The sequence below is a fragment of the Penicillium paradoxum genome (assembly GCF_028828445.1).
Source record: "Penicillium paradoxum strain IBT 22861 chromosome Unknown utg000006l_segment0_segment0, whole genome shotgun sequence".
In the NCBI taxonomy this organism is placed as follows: Eukaryota; Fungi; Ascomycota; class Eurotiomycetes; order Eurotiales; family Aspergillaceae; genus Penicillium; species Penicillium paradoxum.
This window is the reverse complement of record NW_026643184.1, coordinates 2806896-2831417: the sequence shown is the minus strand read 5'-3', so window position 1 is coordinate 2831417 and position 24522 is coordinate 2806896. Positions and strand designations below refer to the sequence as shown.

Here is a 24522-nt window from a genome sequence, read left to right as displayed (position 1 = left end):
CGAGACCAAGTTTACCTTTTTTTTATTTCGCCGTCTGTCAAGCCTTTAGCAGGGTTTAAAGAGCCAATATGAATACTTTACCAGCATGCAGGCACTCTGCATCTGGGATATCATTATATACGACGATACGAGCCCTTTCCTCAGCGGCAAATACCCATTCGAAGCGCGAGCTCAAAGACCTCACGCCGTCCGATCTCTGCTACTACTGGGATACGAAACCTCCTCAGGCCAGCCAGCTAGCCTTCGCCGATAAGGTTTTCACACCGTCGCGACACTCGCCTTTAAAACTTTGGTCCGCTGCCAAATTCCGTACAACACCACTTTCATCCGTGGAGCCTGAAGTCGCATTCCTCGGCCGCTCAAATGTCGGCAAGAGCTCGCTACTGAACGCAATAATGGGACAGGAGATATGCTGGACCTCATCTAAGCCAGGAAGGACAAGGGAAATGAACGCGTTCGGAATTGGAGGTACAAAAGGCGGCGAGTCGAAGGTCGTGCTGCTTGACATGCCGGGATACGGAAAGGCCAGTCGGGCCGAGTGGGGAGCGGAGATTATGAAGTATCTCCAGGGGCGAAAACAGTGAGTTACAGAATCTCCTAGTGCGGGATATAATATTGAGACACGCATGTACAATCACTGACAATTGGATTTTTTAGACTCCGTCGCGCATTCCTCCTCATTGATAGCACGCATGGCATTAAACAGACCGATGCCGAGATCCTTAGACTATTCCGACACAGCGCCATCCCGCATCAAATCATTCTGTCCAAGGTGGACAAGTTCCTCGCGAGGAAGATGAAACAGATGAAGACCGGGGTAACCCCTGCCAATATCGAGCGCCTGCAGCTCTTGCTGCAAGGTATCAAACCAATTGTCCAGCCTGACCCGCGGGTTTCGGAAGGGCCTGGCTCTTTGGGTGAGATTCTGACTTGTAGTGCTGAGGCACAGATCGGTCCTGGCCGGGCGCTTGGTATCGATGCTATCCGTTGGTCGATTTTGTCTGCTGCTGGTATTGACGGGAGCTTGGAGGGTGGCCGACTTGCTGTTGAGCAACCTGCCGCAGAAACATCGGCTACCATCCCTTGAAATGGAGCACTGTCCATATCTGACAAGACCCTCGGGATTTATACTTGACTCATCGGTGCACCCAGTCAGGTCTGACTAGCCCCTCCCTGCGTGCATGCATATCCTCGGGGAAAATGTCCTCACAACATACATCTCTCAGACCTCTTAGGGATAAGGATAAAACAATGCGGCCTTTTGTCCAACATCCAATGCTTGGATTGGACAGGCCGGGCTGTAACCCGCTGTCACAAACTCGATGGCCATCCAGAATCTAGGATTGCATGCCCAGAACACCAAGCACCATATAGGATAGACATATTTTTAAAGCATTTGACTGGTGTGTTGTCTATAGTCAGCTACTACAACCAAGATATACCAAAGAATTACAATCAAACCAAAGCAGCAAGTCGGACAGCTCATGGACAGGAAGAATTCGCAATAAAGGTCATAGTAATCAATCTATTATGGGCAGTCCGACACGGACAAAGCAAGACGAAAAATATGTAAAAGAATCCACCAGTCTTTGATGTCAGCAAGCGACGCTATCGATCTGGTAGGAGATATGGGAAGTCACATGAGCATCAGTAAAGGCAGAGAAAAAAAAACATATCGATGGCAGCATGCACGTGGAAGGGTAATATTGAGAAACAATAAAGCCTCCACATAAGAAATGATGAAAAGAAAACAGAAACGCCAGGCCCCTTATCGTAATGATGGAAGACCATAGAATGCCGACCACGCTATGCAAAGGATGCTGATTCCGATGGAAGACGAGAGCTGTAAGGATGGGTATCGTGAATTGGGGGAATAGAGCGGGGAAAGAGGAGGGAACGGAGGGAATGCAGGGGAGAGTAAGGGTAAAGTTTTCAATTGTCGAGATGTTGGTCGAGACGAGGCAGAAGGTGGTATGAGCCTCTTAATCGGACAAGTTGTCATCGTCTTCATTACGGGTGGCGCGGATCTCCTTCCCACGTTTGTTGACAACAATGCGCTTTGCAAGCTTCTTTTCCGGGACTCCATCCCGTCCAGCACCAAAATCGAGAACCTGAAGAAAAAGAATGTTAGCATAGTGTAAAATTAAACCTCATCGGCGAAAACGTACTTCGATGTATGTCAAGCTGTCACGTTGAACCGCGGCAACACATCTTCGGTCATTAAATTTGACCTGCCACACGCCACTGAGGTCGGTGAGGAGATCGCGCACGCACTCGCCGGTTCGCACATCCCACATCTTCAAGGTGCGATCAGATCCAGAGATCACCTTCTGCCCATCATGCTGGAAGCAGGTGATGGCACCTGTGTGGGCACTCAATGTGTTCTTGCAGTGACCGTGAACGGAATCCCAGATGCGGAGAGTGGAATCAGCGGCAGCCGAAACGAGGAAATCGTGCTCCAGAGCAAGCAAACCAACGAGAGAGGTATGGCCTTCAAGGTTGTAAAGTACGGATCCATCGTCTAGTGACCACACCTTGACCATGTGGTCCATGGCTCCACTGATGCAACGATTGCGCTTGTGATCCAGAACCACGCTGTACACTTTCATTGTATGGCCTTGTAGAGTGTGCAAAGTCTGTCCGGTAGAGATTTTCCATACCTTCACCGTGCAATCATAGCTACCACTCACAAGGGTATCACCATGGGCTGCGATTGCACGGACAGAATGTTGGTGTCCGGAAAGAACGCGTAGGAAATAGGGACAGTCAGCATCATCTGCTGGAGACCCAGCTTGATAGTAGGGTTGATCACTAGGTTTGGGAAGTTTCCACACCCGGAGATTCGAGTCACGAGAGCCAGTAATAATCAATGGCTGTTTAGGCATGAGCTCAGGCTGACCATCTGCATCCCTGCCTACTTCGGTAGGCAGGACAATCTGCAGACATCGGACGGTGGATGTGTGGCCTTGGAAGATCTGAGTACACCTGGCCCGCTCGATATCCCAGACACGCACAGAGCGATCAGTAGAGCCGGAAACCAGCGTATTGCCATGGTATTCAAGAGCCCACACTCCACCTTCGTGACCCTCTAATCTTGCTTTCAAGGCACCTGTTTTAGTATCGTAAACGTTGATATTGGTGTCATCGCTTCCCGTAAGAATCTTATCAGCGTCAAATTGCAAGCAAGTAACCACATGGCGGTGATGAGCGCGGAAAGCGATATGTTGCGGCTTGACATCCGGCTGCATCCATCCCTTGTGGATTGCAACGTGGCGACGGTAGAGAACCTTGAAGAGGAACAGTCCCCGAAGGGATGGCAAGCCCACTTCAGCATAGGGTATTGCTGCAGCTGCAGCGTTGGCTGCAGCGTATGGCGTTTCGGACGCGGCGATATCTCTCTTCCAGTCTGGATCGGTGATTTCTCCTCCACTGGATGAGACTTTTCGCTTGGCGAGTTTGCGGCTTGAAGAGCGCGAGTTTGCCTTCCGCTTGTTGCGACGGGACGATGTCGATGGTAGGGATACCAGAAGGTCTCTGCTGCTTGAACCGGCCATAGGAACAGGAGAGGCCTCCGTATCCGTCTTAGACGAGACCATGATGCTGAGATCTTCCTCGTAATCCTGAGGGCCACTAGACAACTGCCATCCCCATCCCTGTTTGATAGCCCGTTCCAACTCTCCGTCTGAGAGATGATACCCATCCTGGTCAAGGAGATTCTTCCAACTCTTTTCATCGGAATTGGTGATATGTCTCCACCGTTTGGACACCTGTGCAGCACGGCACATAGACTGAACGTCAAGGTATTTGATGATATTAAGACTGAGCTCAAGTGGGAGAAGAGTAAGGAAGTCGCACTTCAGAGTTGGATTGACCACATCTGCCACGAAATGGAGAGTCGGTTTGGGACATCTTCGAAGGAACTGATACATGAGATAAGTTTTAACATCATCAGGCACCGCATCGAAGAACTCAAGCACCTTGGGCATGTCTAAGAGGGAAGAGGGTGACCCTGAGTTTGCAGCAGAGTAAGCATTTAACCTAGTCTCCTCAGCATCTTGAAGACGGAGAGCCTTAGAGCAACGCAAGAGGCTACGATCCAGACTGGAATCTGTATCAACATCGAGTACCTCTGAATCAAATGATTCGCCGTGGAGAGCATTCATAGCAGTGACTGGTGACAGGCTGGGACTCGGGAGACACATATCTTGGGCCATAGCATTTTCTATTGCCGAAAGTTGAGATGTGAGCTCGGGTCTGTCATGCGATGCAGATTCCTGAGTTCCATATGTCGTATCGTGACCAAATGAGTCTGATTCATGTGTTGTAGAATTCTCGTCCACTTCAGTAGCTTGAGACACTTGGGTTCTGGCATTTGAACGAATCCCAGCCAGTCCATTCTGCAGGTAAGCATTTTCGTTGGAGCTCTGTGAATCTTTAGCCCCAAGTTCATAGGAGAGAGGTGATGGCAAAGGAGGTTCCCTGCGCGGGAACACCGAACTGTGAATTCTCGGTTTTGGTGCCACATTTTCGCCCAGTCCGCTGAGATTAGATTCAGTGTCCGGCGTGGCAAGGCCAGCGGCAAGATGAGTTGATGCCGCGCCACTTTGGCGGGTGCGGCGTGTAATGGGCTCAGAAGGAACCCGAGATGGGCGAGTTCGCGGAACAACAACCGAGGGGCGAGAATCACGCAGCGTGGCAGGGGAAGGGACAGAACGACGAGTGTTGGAAGGGAGAATCACGGGTTGACTCGCTATTCTTGGGGTAGCCAGTCGTCGATTTAGGTGATCGCCCTCGGAGATGAACGAGCTCACAGAGCGAATCTGACCATTTGAAGACTTTAAGGCTTCGGTTTTCTCCTGAAACTATATCATGTGAGCCTTTGAACCAGACTGCAGGGGATGAAGAGAATCTCACCTCAGCCGCAGCATTTTTCGTATCCTCGGGTTCGTTGAAAACGATGGACTTGTCACCGATTTGAAACTTGAGATTTCTTAGTGCCGCTGGAGTTGGAGTCGAGGCGAGAGGGTATAGTCGAGTATCCAAATCCTTGACGGCTCGCGGAGGTTTGATGGTCAACGGCGGGAAGGAGGTGGTCGTAGTTGTGGTGGTTGTCACCACTGTGGTTCGAGTAGTAGGAGCGAAAGAGAACTGTCCGATAGCAACGTTGGAGGGCTCTGGGCCCATGTCCTCTCTATTGTCCATTTCGCGGTTTTGGATGTGAATGAGTCGAGAATCGCCTGTGTGGGTCGCATATGAGAGTGTCGCGAATACAGACGCGTTGTGATGGGTCAAAGTCGAGTCGACTTCAGAAGGTTGAAGAGAGCTGGGAGCATTTGAGGGGATAGAGAGAGCTCATGTGCAGAGAAGGCAAAGAACGGGGTCCTAGATTGTGCTTTTTTTTAATGAAATGAAATGATCCCCTCAGCACGGAACAGCAAAACCATCAACGCAAAGAGCAATCAGTGCATAATGGACGGTCGAGTCGAAGCAAGTAACAGGGAGGGGGAAGGAAAACAAAAAGTAATGGAAGCAAGGAAGTCAAAGGAAGGGGAGAAAGAAACAGTGGCGGCTGACAAGGGGAGTTGGGGCGGAGAACAACATTTGTTCCGGCTGTCACAGTGGACGATGTCATGGCCCAACGTGCTATCTGTTTGGTCTAGTTTTTATTTTCTACACTGACTGGGGGTAATTGGGGTATGCATTTGCCCTTCTGATGCCCTGATTCCACTGTGACTACCTAGTAGAAATGATCCGAGTCCCTATGGTGAGACCTGGAGGGATCCCCCCTGGCTCTGCTCTAGACCGGCAGAAACCAGATCCCAGAGGTGGGACCGACGATACGCTGATAAGCCGGTTTACGCTGGTCTCGTCTCTCTTCTCTCGTGGGGTTAAGCTATGGAACCCGGTTACATACAACACACATCTGATCTTCGCCTGGCATTTCATAGGTATATCATAAATGATCATCACCTGTGCAAATCAAGTTCAGGTTTTCGATTTGCCCTTGCCACATGTCACGTGCGGTGGGGGCGTATCCGGCTTCTTGGCACCGAGGTTGCCAGTATCGCATTGTGGTGAAGGATCAAACAAGGATCCTGTTGGATGCAGTTGTATGTTTCTCTTGACCCCTTACTGCTCGATGCAAGTCATACCCTGCTTGGATGGGCCGATATCTGCAACGCCTATCTCAGCTCTCCCCATATGGGGCCATCTACTTAGGGTGGCTGGTTGTACTCCGCACATCCTACAATATATGCCATGCTGGCGACTGGTAAATAGGATTGGCTGTTTTACAGCTGGGGCTTGATAACAACTCGAGTAATCCTCTTTAACACGGTTCAATCATCCTACAATCTCTCGATCGAGGAGAAGGAGATCTCCGCTCGGAGTCAGAGCAGTTGCAATATATATATCTGAGAAACGAGTCACTTAAAGCAGGCTATAATTAGCTATCCACACTCACCTAGCGGTTGGTTTTAATTATGAATAGATCTATGGTGGCTGCTTCAGGCAACATATCACTCTTGAGGTTTCTTTGTGAATGTTTTGGCATCCAGAACAAAGGAATTTGTTCTTTCAGCCCCTGGGTCTAAAATTGTTGTTTACAACATGCCTCTTTGTTCACAGTCGTGAGTAGTATATGTCTGTGTTCGCCAATTCTATCGAGTCCAATTCCTTGATTTTACTGTATATTATTCCTTTCGTGAGAACTATGCCTCCTGAAAAGAAAATAGCAAAATATCAGCCCGCCTCCAGGGCCAGGACACCCCAGTCCAAACTTAAGGTGGAAGAAATTTACAGGTTCCCGGTGATCGTGAGTAGTTTCTGAGATCAAGCATGAACGCCCCGATAGGCGTCAAAAGACACCTTTTTAATTGCAGTATATAACAGGAGCAAAGTTTCGAGTCAATGAAGATAGCACTACACACTACCGTAAGGCAATTTTCTCCGTGAGCTATCTGATTAATGAGCCTAATTTGATATCCTCTTTACATATAGATTGCGTCGCTTTTCCTTATGCGGTAAGTGGTGGGAAATCTATTTAACTATGAAAGTACTGAAATATGATTTTGATCTCTAACACCACCCAACGTAGTGCGTTATTGCCCAATGATGTCTTTGGCGAACGAGTTCTACGAGCTAGCCGCTTTTACGATAACTACAAATACTCAAATTTCATTAATGGAAAAGGAAAGGGAGAGTTCAAACGTAATCGAGCAGAATATGTCCCTACCTGGGTGATAGAAAGAAACATGAGTGATGAAGCTGATCAACTTCTTGACCTTCTGGTAAGTTCCTCGATAGACATATTGAGCAGTGCTGATACAAAGCCTCTTTAGGAAAATGGAATTTTTGATGCTTTATTAAAAGGCGTTCTACATGCTGTACAATTCACTGTCATGGCAGACAAAGACTCACCGAACAAAGTGCTGGAGTCCTATACCTTCACCTTCGAAAATTTTGGTGAACGTGGCCCCGCAGATCGTCGAACTAACGGTCCGAGGATGGACTTTGTTAGCATCCATGATGATCGAGCTTCCATGCGTAGTATGATTCTCGACGCAAAAGCACTCACCCGACGACTGATCACGCTGTGTACTGAATCCCCGCCATTGCCTAGTACGTCAAAACTACATTTGCCTGTTTCTGATATTGTAACTCACGCTCTGAACAGATGAACGTAGCTTGGGGGTCCACATCTTCTATAAGCCGGAATGTCCCGGATTATATGATGTGTCTGGATTCTCTGATGCCCAAGACGACACCATCGAATACCCGCAGACTGCGTACTGGAAGAGGACGACGCGATTTTATGGAACTATCGACAGTGGGTTCCACACGTACGTTCCCCTATCATTTGAATTTAGTCCTGCGATTAACATGTGGAAGTGTCGGCCTGAGAGTGAACTCGCTCATTTCTACTTCGCCCGGTGGTGATGCTCACTTTCCTTCTGCAGAGGAGGTGATAAACCATGCAGTGCCTCGTTCCAAAGAGGTTGGAATTCCCACGCCTGCCCAGATGCCGCTAGATGTAGTCGGAGAGATAACCTTGTCCACGGACGAAAGCACAAGTAATGACAGTGACGGTATGTATCTTCGGATTACCATCAGTTTGTTTACATTACTAAAACCCGCATTCTGTTACTCGATAAAGATGCGATCGTCAACAAGCAGAAGGTAATGCGTAGTCAGTATCGATCAACCAAATTTTTATGTATGCAAAGAAGGGGAGAAAGTAGAATACAGCGCCGATATGTGAGTTTCCAACTCCTTACGACTGTCGTCAAGCTTATGAGCGATTCCTGATATCTCATAGACGAACAACCGATTGGACGAGAGGAAATTCTTCCAACAGGAAGATGTGGTTTCGCATCAAGCTTCTGCCCATGAAAGGGCTAAGGTCTGGGCCGAGGCCGCTGCAACTGGTTTCAGTGAACTTTCGACGGAAGATTACTTGAAAATGCGGCAGGATCGCCCCGGACGCCTGAAAAGAGCTCGGTTCCCACTTAATGAGCCGCAGGAGGAAGAGTATGCAACGTCTTCCATGAGTCAAGATTGTATTGACCTTTCTGTGGCTCGACTGGAGGCTGGACTGAACTTTGAGCCGCGTGAGTACATCGCTCGGGTACAAGCCGCAGGACCAAAACCCATTGTCACGAAAAGGACAGTCGAATATGTGAGAAATCGCCGGAATTCAATCGAAGACATAGTCATAGGGAGCAGAGACACCAAAAAGAGCACCGCAAGTGACGAACTGTTCAGCCCTACATCCGTGCGTAGGGGGCGGCGTAAGTACCGATGTGAGTGCAACACCTGGAGTTTCAAGCCCAGTAAATCTGTAAGTCAAGAATCTGTCTCATTAGACAAATTGCCAGTTCTAATCAGTACGAGAAGATAAAATGTGACAGTTGCAACTATCATCAGCACACACTGTGCTATGGCTATCATTCTAGAGGCGACCCCCGAATCCCAGATACCCATTACTGTTACAGTTGCTTGATTGGATACGATTTTGACAGTAAGCTGATGGGGGATATGATCAAGCTTATCCGACAGCGCAGAACCATCCATCTCATGTGCAACGCTCAGAATTTCTTTCGATTGAATTGGCACTTGGCCAGGCAACTTAGTATGGACACCTGTCATTTTGCCAAACTTGACATATGGAGTGATCCCTAACAACGTCTAGATTGTACCGACGACGAGGCTCGATCGACCGTTCACAGCCTCCGGAAACTTGGCGTCGTGTTTGCACATCCATATTGGAAGAACAAGATTTTCCACAAATTAGGAGAGCCCAAGCTCATGATCCGTCGCACAAGGTCAAACTGCGACGTCATTTGCAGCGAAATACTGGACCCGATGTTGCTTATTCAAGAATATGTAAGTGTCTCCATAGATCTGTAACAAAGCTCACGGGTATGCACGATCTAACTAGTGGGAAGTATGAGATACCGCCTCCTGGCCCCCAGCCAATTCATTCCTCACTTTGGCGCCAGATTTCTAAAACTGAAGAGAAGCCAAGGCCGTTCAGGTGCGAGTCCCCTGAGTGGATCAATACGGCTGATCCTCGCCTACGACGTACTCCCTGGAAGCGGGTGCGCTCTAACCCTTCCGCCGATGGGAACTTGTTTGAGGAACATACTTTGCACAGCGCTTCAATTCAGATGCTGAGCCCCTCATCAGATGAAGAGGAATCTGGGGATGATTTCGCTCCTATTGCGTACAACATACTTGAACTGGTAGATCCAGGAGGCGAAAGCTCAAAAACAATAAAATGAGCTCACACGACTGCTATTATTGCTTGGAAATTTTGGATATCACTTTATATTCTATCACTTCTTTGCCCTTGTTGATCTTTGGTTAGATCTCTCTCTGTCAAGGTTCGGAGTACTCCGTACTCCGTACATGTATGCGCGTCGATCACCCTTTTTGCATGCATATTCGATCTTGCACCGTAGATGACGCAAGTGCTACCTAAAAGGTGGGTTGTGAAATGTGGAGGATTGTCGTGGTTTGCATTGAATGATCTACACGGCAGAATACAATAGACAAATAATAGAGTGGAATTGGATTCTTGGGACGAGGCAAGGCTATTGGAATCGACTATTGGCGACCATCAGGGGTTCTCCGCATTACTATTTGACATAGGCGCATCCCAAACCACTAGTCCGGGATCAGTAGCGCTTCGTTTGACGGGTCTCACGGTATGCACGGAGTATTTCATATTGGATCCTGCATGCTCAACGGTCTCAAGATGCGTTTGCTGTTCCCCGATCAATAGCTCGATGCGTTTGCAGCCGGAGTTCCCACAGCGAGACCGAAAAAAAAGCAAAAGCCGCTAATTACGTACAGCGCTGGCGATCCCTCCTGGGACACTAGATCTCGGACAGGGATCTTGATCTGAGTAAATTGCGCCCCCGGAATATACTCACTGCTTGGTGCGCCTCGTGGGTCTGGGACGCGGCACACGGGCGCACGGGAGACGTCCGATAAAATGATCTCCCGGATCGGGTCTGATCTTCGAAGCGAAATGAGGTGTCTGCGTTCGGAACATTGCGATACGAGGTTTATTTACGGAGCTGGTAGGGTCTTGGTACCCCGTACCCGACCTTCTGGTTGAGCCCTCATGCTCGACATTCAAGTCCGCCGTGCATGCGAAGGTATCTTGTACCTAGGCATATCCAGGTTTCAGGGAAGAGCGACCGACTGTCATCTTCACAGCCGCGACCTCGGGAGTCATTTCAGATGAATGTCTCAGTTCCTTCGCACATGCGAAGATTTGAGTTTATCACAGGAGCGAGTCCGCGCAAGTCGATCATTACCAGTTCCTGGTGCGTGCATATGCCAACGCAGCTCGGAAAATGCGAGAAACCCCGCGCCACAGTGCAGAAGGGTCCAAGGGCGGATTACACGGGCATTGCTATGTATTTGTCATGGGGCAGATTGGCCTCGGGACCTCGCGAGGGTGGAGATGTCATGTACAATACTGGAGCCTGCTGAAATGCGAGATCTCGAGGAGCTTTGCGCCGGCACATTGGGTCGCTAAGATGATCGGGTCGTCGATCTCTTAGAAGCGACCTGGGCGAATGGGTCGGGATCAGGTAGAGCTGTTTTGGAGGGTCCATCTTGACTGGATTTAGCGTAGAATCAATCCACCTTGACGATAGCTCCGTGTCACTAGGAAAAAAGATCCATGCGAAGAATGGCATCATGGGATTGGGTGTGGAGACTGGGAGACGGTCACAATCTTTTTACAATTTTTTACAATTTTTAACAATTTTATCCAGTCGCGATCACAGGGAGGATTGGGGGGCGTCGATAGTGCAAATGACGGAGAAGACCATCGCTATGCAGCCCTGGGCATATCCCTGGCCTTCTTCACGTTAACCCCCGGAGTTGCGGATTTTAGGCTCCCGCAGTAAGGGGCATTCGGTTGAGACCACGAGGCGAAAAGTCAAAAAGGAGGATAGCGTCAAACAATTTAAATATCCAAAAAAAGGGAGACGTGCATCATCGTACATCGTGGAGTGGGAGAGGATCCAGTATCCAGCACTTGGGAGCCCCTATTCATTTCCGATCTAGGACGGTTCGAACGACTGAGAACTCGAGATCTCCAGTTCTCGTCAATCTTTTCCTACGTTTGTACAGTCCGCAGCGTGTCGATCAGCTTCTTTTGACAGTGATGCCGTGCTCCACTAATCCAAATGGAATGGAACTGGAATAAATGAAACACGCCCGTGCCAGACCCTGTCAGCCTATGAGCATCCCCAGTCCTCACACTTCCAAGGTTGTGGAGTCTTCCCCCCCCTTAAGCCTGTGAACAGGAATTCCAATTTTAAACTATTGGCTTTCTCCTGTACAAAAAACATCCCAACCCCAAACGGATTTGCTCGGAACTTGGACCTTTCCAATATCTACATCTTCGCAAATCTGGAGCCTGGAGACAACATTTGATAACCTGGTACGGACTCAATTGCCCCTCAACTGGAGGCTTGACTAATTGGGCGTGTGGAGTAGATCAACTCGAAAAGTGACGGAAGCGAGAGGATACCTTCTCGAATCACCGAAGACCCGCTCACCAGTCACACTTTTTGCGCACTCACGGGTCACATCATACGACTTTCATGACCGGACGCATTTGAACTTGCGCGCATTATCTCCCACCATGGGAAACCGAGACCTGACACCGGTCCATGTGCCACTGCGAACTTCCAGTCGTACACCGGTACGACATGACCCGATGGAGAAACAGGGGGATCTCGGACTCGCAGACCGGAGAGCTTCGAAAGCCCAAAGGTTCTTCGGAACCGACATATCACTTCCCAAAGAGCATGGCGGGTGGCAGGAGGCTCCGAATGTAGCCCGGCCGAGCTTCATCAAACCCTCAACTAGTGCACCAAAACAGAACAGCGGTTTTGTCCCGTTCCCGAGCTCTTCAGACAATGCCCTGATTCCGGAACAAAACCTCCGCGTGCGAGCTTCATCGCCTCTACTATGCCAGCATTTCCAACCACAGGACATTGTGCCACCGCTTCCAAAGTCATCGAGAAAAGTTCACCATTCCGGTTCTTCGTCGGCCTTATTTTCATATTTCAGCTCTAAAGAATCGTCCAAGTCACCCAAGAACCAAGGCTTACAACCCAGAGTACGAAACGGACTCAGCATTGATCCTCAGGTGACATACACCCATGCTCCAGATCTACCAAAGGAATCTAAGCGAAAGAACCGTCCTTCGAGAATTGATCTCTCCGTCTTGTTTCCAAAGCCGCGGAATCCCCAACAACAAACACTGTTGTCCCCACACCGTATGGTTGATTCGCCTTCTCCCGTCTCCACAGTGGTGCCAGAAGGTTCCCCCGACAAGACTGAGAGGACGACTGGCGCAAACAAATCTTCCACAAAAGGATACATTGATGTACCTCTTCGTCGATCATCCGTTCCTAAAAATCATCTTTCGAAACATGGCGATGATTCGGATCTGCCTTCAATTACAGAGACCGAGAACAGCGAGTGGCTCGAACCATCATTCGAGCGGACTGTAGGAACGAGCGAAATCGATTTAGCCCTGGATAGATATGCGGCGCGGCGGTCAGTTATAAGCACCTCAAGCACGTATGCTAGCCAAGAGCCATTGCAGCCCGAACGACAATGCCCGCAAGAACCTCGCAAAAGTTCAAGACGTACTCAAAGCCCCTCAGCCCAGCCAGAACGGCAACGCTCCCAAGAAGCTCGGAAAAGTTCAAGACGTGCTCAAAGCCCCACATCTCAGCCAGAACGGCAACACACTCAAGAAGTTCGGAAAAGTTCAAGACGTGCTCAAAGCCCCTCATCTCAGCCAGAACGGCAACGCTCCCAAGAAGCTCGGAAAAGTTCAAGACGTGCCCAAAGCCCCACATCTCAGCCAGAACGGCAACACACTCAAGAAGTTCGGAAAGGTTCAAGACGTGCTTCCAGTTCATCTCAGCCGAAGGAGAGGTACCTGAGCCCTAGCTCATATCCAGACCCAGGTCGTGCTCGCGGGAAAAGCACTTCCCAGCTGTCCTGGAAGATCAATGAGTCAAAATCAAAAAGCGAGCAGACCGCGTTGGCTAACAAGAGCAGCAAAACGACATTGAAGAACAAAGATCTGCGAAACACCAGTATGCTTTGTCTTTCCTCTTCTTCAGAGGATGAGGACGAGGACGAGGACGAGGAACAAACCCCAACCACCGAGCCAAAGCGCAACGGGCACAAGCTCAGAGACAGTGTGGATATCTACGGCGAATATGAGCCCGAGGTCTACACAGCTTCCACTGCCCGCGCCGCCAGCGCCACGGCAGTAAGGCGCTTTGAGCGGGCACATTCAACTAGCAGTCGTGGCTCCCACCAAACCGAACAGAGTCTACCAATGCCTGTTCCAGTGCCTCGCCCACGAAAGGTTTCTCAGTCCTCGAGTGGCAAGTCTTCTCAGACAACTCGACGAACCACGCAGACTCCCCGCTCAAGTGGGGTTCCCACCATCCCTGATGAACTTCTCGCGCAATTCCCACAGCAGCCTTCCCGCACTCCCGCAGAGCTGAAGGAATTGAACCGTAGAAGTCGTGTGATTGCGGTAACCCGACAAGAGCAGGATCTCCTTGAGGCGATGCGAATTCGAAAGGGCAAGGTCACACCTAGTCTGTTCAATGTTGCTGGAGCAGACACAAGATCACTAGCCTCCGGCCTATCACGGGATTCCTTCTGCGGAACCGATACCTCCTTCCTGCGTCTCAGCAATGTCTTCCCGCCTTTTGACGGCCGGTCCGAAAAGAGTGCTACGCACTACAAAGATGGTTCGCTATCTCAAAGTTCGGGGTCTGATAGTGGACGCAAACCTAGTACCGCACTCTCCTCCCCTGGCTTCAGTGCCGACTACTCTGAGAGCTTGCCCTCTCCTTCCACCAGCGGTGCTTCGCCACTGACACCCACATTGCCAATTCATCGGTTCTCACCGCTGCCCTCCCCGAAGCCACCCCCACGCGGACCCCCGCCTGCCATTCCCGATGACCAGAAGCAGCATACCCGCCGCCGCACTGATAGCAGTGAAGCTATCCTGTTGCACGACAGACGCGATTCTAAAGGCGACCATGGTCTTCCTGTCTGGTCTTTCGACTTTGACTGGAACCAGGAGCGCGCCAACATCGCTACTGTGCACTAATGCCTCGGTCTTGATCCCCACTACACTCCCTCTGTCCCTTACATTTCCTATTCCAATCTTCGCTGCCTGTATTCCTACTTGGCTTGAACCTGTCTCTGCAGTAGTATCTGCTTTTTTATTTTCCTTTTATTACTAGATTGCATCTTGGAGCATGTCCGATCCAAGCATCCGCTCACATATCCACTTAGACCTCATTTGTCTGCACTTTTCACTTTCCTACGTGACCTTGTTTATGTCTTCTCATCAGCTGTTGTTTCTTTTTGGATTAGCGTTCAATCGCAGGCTTTAATGCCTGCCAGCATGTTTTTCTATACATATAGCCTGGGTGGTGTCCGTGTCTTTTTCACGATGTGATTATTTCCGGGTTACGCTTATCACCATTAATACCTATTCTCAATGATCCTCCATTCGTCGCCAGAACATGCGAAACTTCCATCTAATCCTCTAGTGTCCGTAGAAAGGCGGTCCAGCCTAGCCTAGGTCGTATTTAGATGGAATGAGATGTGGCTTACATGCATTATTGGCGGCAAGCCCAATGGGTAGGAGGGCTGGCTGGGTGTGTGCCGACTGGATCGACGCGAACCCAGTCTGCAACGCTAGCCTATGGATTTGTATGGCCTCGTTATTAGGAATATGAGAGGAAAACTAAATAAATAAGAACAAATGACGGCATGCATTTTAAGGAATGAGGGGGGGCGCAGACGTGGGCCCCGGTGGCAGGCTTGCCCACCTGTACTCCGTAGTGGAGGCCAGCTTAACGTCATCGATAAGCAACGCATCCAAGGTTAAGGGTAAGGGGCTGGCCAGATCGATCAAACCGAAGAATGCCTAAAAGGACTGAAGCTTCGATGCCCAAATCAGAGCTCTCCCATCCATATCACTTCATCTGTTGTGTCTCCGGAAGAAAAGCCTGGCTTGTGACTCCCAGCACCCCGTGATCGACTCTCTGACCGCCGACCCCTTCGTCTATAACCCCGGACTCTACTTGGCGTTCGTGGCCCCTCGATCTTCCTGTTCTTTTTTCTCTTCTCTTTACTCGAGCTCTTGGAAATACTCTCCTTTGATTAGCGGAGTCAATCGAAGCTTGTCCTCTCCTTCATCTTCCATTTACGCGCCTCGACTGTGTGATCGTCCTCGGGAAGCCTTAACCCTCGGAAACTAGAAGGGGAGATCTTGAGAACAAGCCCTTGCTTTTCGAATTGGGTTCGCAGTTCCGTGCACTTAGCTTTCTCAGGTCGCTCTCTCTACTCAAATTATTTCTCGCTCTTGTGGCACTGAATTGGCGGTGGCACTTCGTGCCCTCGTTTGTGGAAACGTTAGCCACTTCTTAGGGAACACGCGATTTACAGCTCCATCGTCATGGGGGATCGCGCTCAACGCCAGCCATCTAGGCTACGAGCTGCGGCAAATGTTATGCCATGGATTATGGTAGGGAATTCCTGGGAAATACATGACCATGGACTTTTATTCGCTGACTTGCCTTCGTCTCTATGCAGCTGACTGCAGAGTCTACGGCGTTTGTGTTGGTAAGTCATTTTGTGTGACATCGAAGCTGTTGTATCGGAATGAATGGCTAATTTTGGAATCTCTTCCGATTTTACAGCTAGCTCACTATTCACGAGTCATGCCCCCCGCCGGTGGTAAACGTTACCTGACCTCGACTGCAGTCTTTCTCGCCGAAGTGCTCAAGCTGGCCATATCGCTCACAATGGCGCTCTATGACGTCTCCAAGGCCGCACCACCCTCAATGCCCGCTACATCCCTCTTCTTCTCCCTCACAAGCGCAGTGTTCTCAGGCGATAGCTGGAAACTCGCTATACCTGCCTGTCTCGACGTCTTGTCCAACTCCCTCCTATACATTGCGCTCTCCAACCTGCGGGCTGCAACCTTCCAGATTACATTTCAGCTGAAGTTCCTTACTACTGCGATCTTTGGCCTGATGCTCCTGAAACGGAGCATCCCCCTCCGAAAGTGGGGCCTACTTTTACTTCTTGTGGTGGGTGTGGCGTTGGTGCAAATCCCCGATGCTAGCCCAGAACAGATGTTGCAGGATGACCAAGCCAATCACCACTTCCCGCGATCTTTGGATGAATGGAAAGCTGTCAAGCTAGGTGCTGGTTCCGGTAGTAGTTTGCACAAGCGGTCTGCGACATACGAAGGTATCGAGGAGGATATCCTGACGGCCGACCCACACTTGAACCCCACTATTGGTCTCCTTGCGACCATCGGAGCGTCCTTGGCATCCGGGCTAGCCAGCATTTATTTCGAGAAAGTCCTCAAGGACAGTTCGAACCATATCTCATTGTGGGTCCGCAATGTGCAGTTGGCTGTCTACTCTGTCTTTCCGGCTCTCTTCATTGGAATTGTCTTCCAGGATGGCGAGAAAATCGCCGAAAATGGCTTCTTCCAGGGCTACAATTGGGCGGTGTGGTCCACCATTATCATCCAGGCTTTGGGGGGTATCGTGTCGGCATTCTACGTCAGCCATGCGCAGAAGGATGCAAGGAGTTTAGCGACAACCGCCAACATCATTTTGAGCATTGTCGGAAGTATCTGGTTATTTGACTTCGAAATCACTGCAAGCGTAAGTCCCCTTACCTTAACACTCCTTTGTGTCTCAATCTTAGCCCCCACCCTCGCACTCTTTGCATATTGTAAACAAGACTGACTGAGACATCATAGTTCCTCCTGGGCTCAGCTGCAGTCCTGGTAGCAACCCACTACTATGGAAACCCCACCTTCAATCCTGCGGTGGGTGCGTCTCGTCCCCCTCCAATCCACATCGACGCCTATGAAAAGGGTCCTGCTGGTCCCGAGGGTTCGCCTGTGGCACCGTCCAATGACTTCTCTATCAAACTTCCAACCACACCTTTCCTCTCTGATGGAATGTCATCATCCCGTCCTACCTCGCCAAGACCAGGCCATACTAGAGTGAGTTCTAGCCGGAATGTAAGCGCAAACGGCTATTTCGACGAGAAATGATTGACTCGCTGTCTTTGCGAAATCCCCCCTGCCTGTCATTGACACACCTTCTTACGGGAGGTGATATTGGATGCCTCATAGATGCGGATGTAAGTGCGGCTTTCAAGAGAGCCGCCCGCCGCGGATCTTTGCAACATGCTTGATGGTGCTCCTGATTTGGAGCTAGCTACATAACTCTTCGCTGTCCCATCTCGCATGTCCTCTTGCCGTTCAGCTACTTGCTGGTCTCCTGGCTCATGTATGCATATATACGAAGCAATGAAATACTTTCATATACCCCACAAATCAAATGTTAGCAGCTGTCATTCGTACTGACTGAATAGAGCCAGAGTACTTAGAAGTATGGGTGGTCCACGTGCCATCACGTTATCGGGATTGAGAACTTCGGGCCTCCGATTGCATTTGATTTCCACTAACCCCAGACTTGAATCCTGATAATCGAGAAAGCATTTCAAAATGCGAAGAAATCATCAGAAGTCTCAATTCAAACCCTTCCAAGTGCCATCCCAGAGACGTTCCAATGTCTCCCCGTCCCAGAACAGTAGAACCGGTATCATCGACCAGAGACTCATCGAAGGCGCCCAGCAGCTACGGTACACCACTCCATCCCCCAGAAAGCCATTCAGTGAATTGATGTCATCGATTCTTGATAAAGACCCCGAGCTGGATGCCTTTGGTGAGTCTGCCGTCTTATTAATATGACGGATGCTGATGGAAGCCAAGATCTGGAACTACTAGCCTCGGAAGATAGAGACGAGGCACTCGAAGATGCAGGCTTTATAGCCCCCAGGCCTAATCTGCTTGAAGTATCTCGCGGGTCTAATATTGAACCACCACGGTTCTCACGTTTCTTTCCATGTGAGTTATGTTGGTCGGATATTGGGGTCTTGATTTTGTGGGATTAACAAGTGATAGCAAGCTCGAATATCACGCCTTATTGTGGGAGTGGATCCAGCTCATCGGATCCTTTGTTGGGACTACCTTCGAGCCCACTGGAGTTCCGCCGGAAGGAAGACGGGATACGATTGGGACAGCGCAGTCTGGAGACAAACTGCGGCCCAGACCGTGAGGGGGTCAATCAATCCTCAGCTCAGGAATTGGTCACTCAAGGGAGCCCAAAGGGCTTGCATACCAACAGAAAATATCTAAACCCCTTCAGCAATATCCCCCCGTCTGTGCGAGGAATCGTCCTTGTATCGGTGAACGATCTACCGGAGAACTACCGCTCGATGTTCCCCTTCCCACTATTCAATGCCATTCAATCCAAATCATTTCACTCCGTCTACAACAGTAATGAGAACATCGTCCTCTCCGCTCCAACCGGAAGCGGCAAGACAGTAATCATGGAGTTGGCCATATGCAGACTTCTCAACACTCTGAAGGACGAACGCTTCAAAGTTGTCTATCAAGCACCCACAAAGTCGCTCTGCAGCGAGCGCTTCCGAGACTGGCACTCCAAGTTCTCCAGCCTGAGCCTTAAGTGTGCAGAATTGACTGGAGATACGGACCACATGCAATTGCGCAACGTCCAAACTAGCCAGATCATTATCACGACGCCCGAGAAATGGGATAGCATGACACGCAAGTGGAAAGATCACATGAAGTTGATGCAGCTGGTGAAGCTCTTTCTCATTGACGAGGTGCATATTCTGAAAGAGACGCGGGGAGCTACACTTGAGGCTGTGGTATCCCGAATGAAAAATATCGGATCAAATGTGAGATTTGTGGCGTTGAGCGCTACTGTTCCCAACTCGGAGGATATCGCGACCTGGCTTGGGAAGGATGCGACAAATCAGCATGTTCCAGCCCACCGAGAGCATTTCGGTGAGGAATTCCGTCCTGTCACGCTGACGAAGATTGTCTATGGGTATCCGTCTAGTTTGAATGACTTCGCGTTTGATAAGGTCTGTGGTTCAAAGTATGTGATTATCTTTTCTGAGTCTTGTGTCTTGCAAGTTGGTTATTTAGCATACTGATCATGCTTGGAAAGATTACCTGAAGTCATTGGAATGCATTCATGCCAGAAGCCAATCATGATATTCTGTTGCACGAGAAACTCATCGCTCGCGACAGCGAAAGAACTGGCTCGTCTTTGGACGCTGACGAACCCACCGGCCAGAAATTGGAAGGAACCTCAGAGACGACTCGAAGCTCACAATGAGGACCTCAAGAGTATGGATGTATCCAGGGCCTGCTATATGAGCATTACTAACTGAAAACAGCAACACTCGCTGCTGGTGTAGCATTTCACCACGCTGGTTTGGGCCCTGCTGATCGCCACACTGTCGAAACGGGGTTCAGAGAAGGTAATGTAAGCGTGATATGCTGTACGTCGACACTTGCGGTTGGAGTAAATCTGCCATGCCACCTGGTGATAATCAAAAACACTGTCAGTTGGCAAGACGGTGGCTGCAAGGAGTACTCGGATTTAGAGATGATGCAAATGTTAGGCCGGGCGGGCCGACCCCAGTTTGATGACAGTGCAACAGCAGTCATTCTCACGAGGAAGGAGCGCGTAGCGCATTACGAGAGACTAGTTCAGGGCTCTGAGAGTTTGGAAAGCTGCTTGCACTTGAACCTTATCGATCACCTCAACGCTGAGATTGGCCTGGGCAATATCTCGGATGTCGAATCTGCTGTTAAATGGCTTGCTGGTACTTTCCTGTTTGTCAGGCTCCGTCGAAATCCTACGCACTACAAGCTGAAAGAAGGTGCAAATAAGGAGGACGAAGATGAGTTGCTTCGCCAGATCTGTGAAAAGGATATCGATCTTCTTCGAAAGTGCGAGCTGGTAGAGGCTGATAGCCTTCGTTCGACACAATTTGGCGAAGCCATGGCCCGCTATTACATTCAGTTCGAGACGATGAAAGTGCTATTGTCATTGAAGGCACAAGCAGGCATATCCGAGATCGTGAGCTTATCCTTCCGCGTTTGTTAAATGAAGAGTCAAACTGACACTATCGCTCCAGCTCAATGCGATTGCACAAGGCGAGGAATTCCGCGAGATTCGCCTCAAGGCCGGTGAGAAATCACTCTATCGAGAGATAAATCGCGATCCAGGAATTCGGTTCCCCATCAAAGTCGACCTAGCTCTCCCCGCCCACAAAATTTCACTTCTCCTCCAATCCGAACTAGGCGCAATCGACTATCCCGATAATGACCAACTCCAAAAGCACAAGTTTACCTTCCAGCAAGACAAAACCTTAGTCTTTGCGCATGTGAACCGCCTCATGCGCTGTTTGATCGACTGTCAAATTTCCCGCGGTGACTCAATCGCTATTCGCAACTCCCTGGAACTCGCTCGGAGCTTGGGAGCGAAAGTCTGGGACCATTCACCTCTCCAAATGAAGCAGATCGACCAAGTGGGTGTTGTTGCGGTTCGAAAGTTGGCTGCTGCTGGTATTACCAGTCTTGAAGATTTGGAATGCGCGGAAGCTCATCAGATCGAGATGGTTCTTAGCAAGAATCCACCTTTCGGGTCAAAATTGCTATCGAGATTGAAAGAGTTTCCGAAATTGAGGGTTGCTGTGAAGATGATTGGGAAGGTTTGTAAAGTTTTGTGAGACGAGTAGGATCCATCTAACGGTGAGATACAGGACATAAAGTTTGACAGTATGAATATCCGATTCAAAGTTGAAGTCGCGTTCATGAATGACAAGATCCCAATGTTTTTCCAACGTCGGCCGGTTCATGTATGTTGTCTGACAGAAAGGTCTGATGGACACATGATTGATTTCCGGCGAACAAGGTGAGTCTCTCACCTGGAGGACAAGAATTCTGTCAAAATATTGATGCCCTTCAAGTGCAAGCAAGCTCCAAGAGCGGCTGGAATTGGATCTCACTTCCGAATTGACGAGCGCAGAGCAGGTCGTTGTGTGCCACGTTATGTGCGATGAAATTGGTAAGACTCCTAAACCCCGAAGAAAAGAAAAGCGAAGTCCATTCATCCTTGCTAACGAATTTTTAGCCGGGACATCAAGGCAAGCTGAACTTAGACCTAACCTTCCATCCCATCTCTTTGTTGGTATACGCGACAAGAATCTCAATTTCCAAAATCCCGGAAACCACAAACTTCATTCGCTTAAATCCATTGCGACGCCAGAGACATATTTGAACCCCAAACTTGCAGATGAACCCAAGACAAACATATCTCATCCTCCCCGAAGAGATTTGACTAGTAACAATACCAGTCCTCAAGATTTGGACGATTTTGAAGGCGATGACTTGCAACTGGACGACTTTCTCATTGCAAATGAATCTCATGCAAAAGCGAAGGAGTCTGCAAAACCAAAGACCTCACAATATGATGATTTTGACTGGTTCTCCATTGATTCAACTCCCCCTAGCCCAGTCAAGCGAGTGCCAAAGGCCACAGATTCCCGAGAAGATGACTGGGCCGCGGGTATGGGCGAGCAAGATGAAGAGGAGTACGAGCCAGTTCGGCTTGCGAACGGTAAATGGGCGTGCAACCATAAATGCAAGGATAAGACTAGGTTTGAGGAGTCATTTTTATCACATTGAAGATTGGGCTAATGACCCCAGCTGCAAACATTTCTGCTGCCGAGAAGGCCTGGATAAGCCCCCGAAGCCCCCGAAGCGAACAATTCCCGCGACTCTAAAGGAAGGTGGACTCAACCAACTGACCATTTCCGCCAGTATCACGAAGAGCACCTCGGCAGGTAGCTTCAGTTTGGGTAATCAAGGAGCTAAAGGAGATATTACGGAGCCCAAGGATGACGACTCATATCTCAAGGTCAAGAAGGCCTCGATATCACATGCAGCAAAGGGAAATACAAATCAAGCAAGATCTGTTTTTTCGGGGGGAGACAAGAATACCTTGCCACACAAGCAGAGGCAGCGTAAGCAGAGCCCGGTGAAAGATCTGTCCAGTGATTATGGTGCTGAAGATTTCGATCTACTATCGCCATCATGTCTTCTTGGAATCAAAGAACCCGGGTCGCCCGAACCCGCAACTCACTCCACCGATATCAAGACACAAAAAAACATCAAACTCGCTCCTACATCTGAGAATACGCCCGCATATACTTCCAGGCCATCTGTTTCAGGATCCAAGCCATCTCGAAAAAGCCAAAGCAAGTTAGCAACCCCAAAACCCCAGCCTAAAGTAATCGAGATCAAAGATGATACACCACCAGGCTCAACAGGATTCCCAATTGCAGTCCACAAAAGCTCTTCTGCCAAGCAGAGTAAACTACCGCACCCAACAGGAATACCTCAAACTCCCAATCTAAAGCGAAGGGCAAGTCAAGAGGACCCTCAAGATCAATCACTACCGAAACGGATTAGGCGAAGCTCCTTCATCTCTGCTTCGCGATCCCAGGCGTTAAATGAGATAACCCCGGAAGAGCTGCTGAATACTGAGCAACTTGGTTCTGTGATCGACGCCGGGATGGATTTGACTGCAGCATGGGTTGATGATGGCATTGATCTATTTGATAACTTCAAAGACATCATTAACTACATTTAGGCGATGTGAAACTGCGGATCAAGAGGTGAAATTTGTGTTTCTGTTGCTCATCTCTTTAAACTTGTTTCGTGATGATATGTGTGGCCGCAAACTGGCACCGGGTTCGGCTTTTTTACTTCTGTATAGAATACTGGGAGCTATGCTCTTTTGATAGTTAGAACGATTGGTATATGATAAGATATTGTTTCCTCGTGGTCAAAAGGGGTGATTAATAACGAACAACCCATATTTGTGATAGGATTCTTGCTTTGATATTCGCCGATGGCTTAACTCTAGTTATTGTATTAATTCACGTCCAGTGGAGTGTGGCGGAAGCCCATGCTCCTTCAACCCCTCATGGGGTATTGGGATGTGCTAAGCTATGGAATTATGTAAATATGCCCGCCCATAGAAGGTAACCCATGAAAGATGGTAGGCCAGTAAGCCCATGTTAGACATCTCCCTCCGTCCATAGCCTAGTTTCCTTCTTAATTTCATCAACTATCTTCATCATGCATTTCCATGCCATATTGCAGATTTCCCTTCTGAAATCCGTTCTATCAAAGCTTCTATTGTCATAGGAGCAGTGGATTGCACTGGTCATTTAGGTATACTGATGTGTTTCCTAATTATCGAGATACATCTCACTTCTTGTTTACCCAGGCTCTCTTGAATCGTGCTTGCCTAGCATGATCTCCCCCGGTGGTCTCTGACAGCCCAGTTGGCTGCCCATCCTTCTCCGATCTCCGATCTGTGATCAGAAAAAAAAACAATGCACTAAGAGGGAATCGAACCCCCGGCACAACATAACTTAGCGGAAATCCGCTATGGAAGTGTTATATGTTACCACTACACCATTAGTGCGTGAATTACGTTTTGAATAGTCTCAGAACATATTCTAAATCATCATTGATGTCGGCCGCTAGAAGACACACATTATTCCATCCCCCTCGGGAATACCCTTATGGGCTCTCCTTAGACATCCAATGCCTAGCAGAGCTCTCAAAAGGAAAAAAAGAATAGTTTCATCGAATAACTCAGAGAGTAGAAGGGGAGAAATGTGTCGAACGACAAATTCGAGCGGAGATTGATCGTATACTAAAATTTCAGATGGAATGAAGGAATCGGTGAGATCGGCGGAAATATGTAAATACACAGAAGAACAATCGAATAGACAAGGAATATCCCGTACGCAGGCAATGTAATCGATGCGCCGTAGTGATGAGAAGTTTGTAAAAGGACAATACTGCTTTACACATCGGAAGGGACATATGTATAAAGCGCTACGAAATGAGTGAAGCGAGATCGGACTTTGCCAAAGCCATGAATGCTTGCATGGTGACCGGGTCGGAGTGCTTGCCGTCAAATTCCATGGACAATGTGACCTAATCCC

At 49.2% G+C, this 24522-nt stretch overlaps 6 protein-coding genes across 6 annotated transcripts; 5 read left to right on the top strand and 1 right to left on the bottom strand.

Annotated features, from left to right (window-relative positions):
- Positions 1-68: 68 nt before the first annotated feature.
- Positions 69-1087, top strand: N7457_007453 (translation initiation/elongation factor MRX8; the record flags this gene model as incomplete). Its single annotated transcript, XM_057178496.1, has 2 exons — positions 69-580; positions 658-1087. 2 exons carry the CDS (start codon positions 69-71, stop codon positions 1085-1087), a joined length of 942 nt encoding a protein of 313 aa, XP_057030240.1.
- An 895-nt stretch (positions 1088-1982) lies between these two features.
- On the bottom strand, positions 1983-5349 carry N7457_007452 (F-box/WD repeat-containing protein; the record flags this gene model as incomplete). The annotated part of the gene is made up of 3 exons (XM_057178495.1): positions 1983-2111; positions 2169-4862; positions 4915-5349. Coding segments are annotated over 3 exons (3258 nt in total), but the record flags the coding sequence as incomplete, so codon positions are not given.
- A 1363-nt stretch (positions 5350-6712) lies between these two features.
- N7457_007451 (uncharacterized protein) lies at positions 6713-9782 on the top strand (the record flags this gene model as incomplete). Its single annotated transcript, XM_057178494.1, has 10 exons — positions 6713-6801; positions 7097-7289; positions 7341-7620; positions 7676-7841; positions 7891-8178; positions 8226-8256; positions 8318-8839; positions 8887-9169; positions 9191-9384; positions 9447-9782. 10 exons carry the CDS (start codon positions 6713-6715, stop codon positions 9780-9782), a joined length of 2382 nt encoding a protein of 793 aa, XP_057030238.1.
- Positions 9783-12169: 2387 nt separating this feature from the next.
- On the top strand, positions 12170-14680 carry N7457_007450 (uncharacterized protein; the record flags this gene model as incomplete). The annotated part of the gene is made up of 3 exons (XM_057178493.1): positions 12170-13092; positions 13142-13479; positions 13671-14680. 3 exons carry the CDS (start codon positions 12170-12172, stop codon positions 14678-14680), a joined length of 2271 nt encoding a protein of 756 aa, XP_057030237.1.
- Positions 14681-16039: 1359 nt separating this feature from the next.
- N7457_007449 (putative UDP-galactose transporter) lies at positions 16040-17662 on the top strand (the record flags this gene model as incomplete). Its single annotated transcript, XM_057178492.1, has 4 exons — positions 16040-16108; positions 16177-16206; positions 16284-17264; positions 17363-17662. 4 exons carry the CDS (start codon positions 16040-16042, stop codon positions 17660-17662), a joined length of 1380 nt encoding a protein of 459 aa, XP_057030236.1.
- Positions 17663-18118: 456 nt separating this feature from the next.
- N7457_007448 (uncharacterized protein) lies at positions 18119-23150 on the top strand (the record flags this gene model as incomplete). The annotated part of the gene is made up of 10 exons (XM_057178491.1): positions 18119-18338; positions 18386-18520; positions 18578-19580; positions 19653-19834; positions 19885-20573; positions 20632-21207; positions 21259-21410; positions 21466-21563; positions 21630-22155; positions 22205-23150. 10 exons carry the CDS (start codon positions 18119-18121, stop codon positions 23148-23150), a joined length of 4527 nt encoding a protein of 1508 aa, XP_057030235.1.
- Between the last annotated feature and the right edge of the window lie 1372 nt (positions 23151-24522).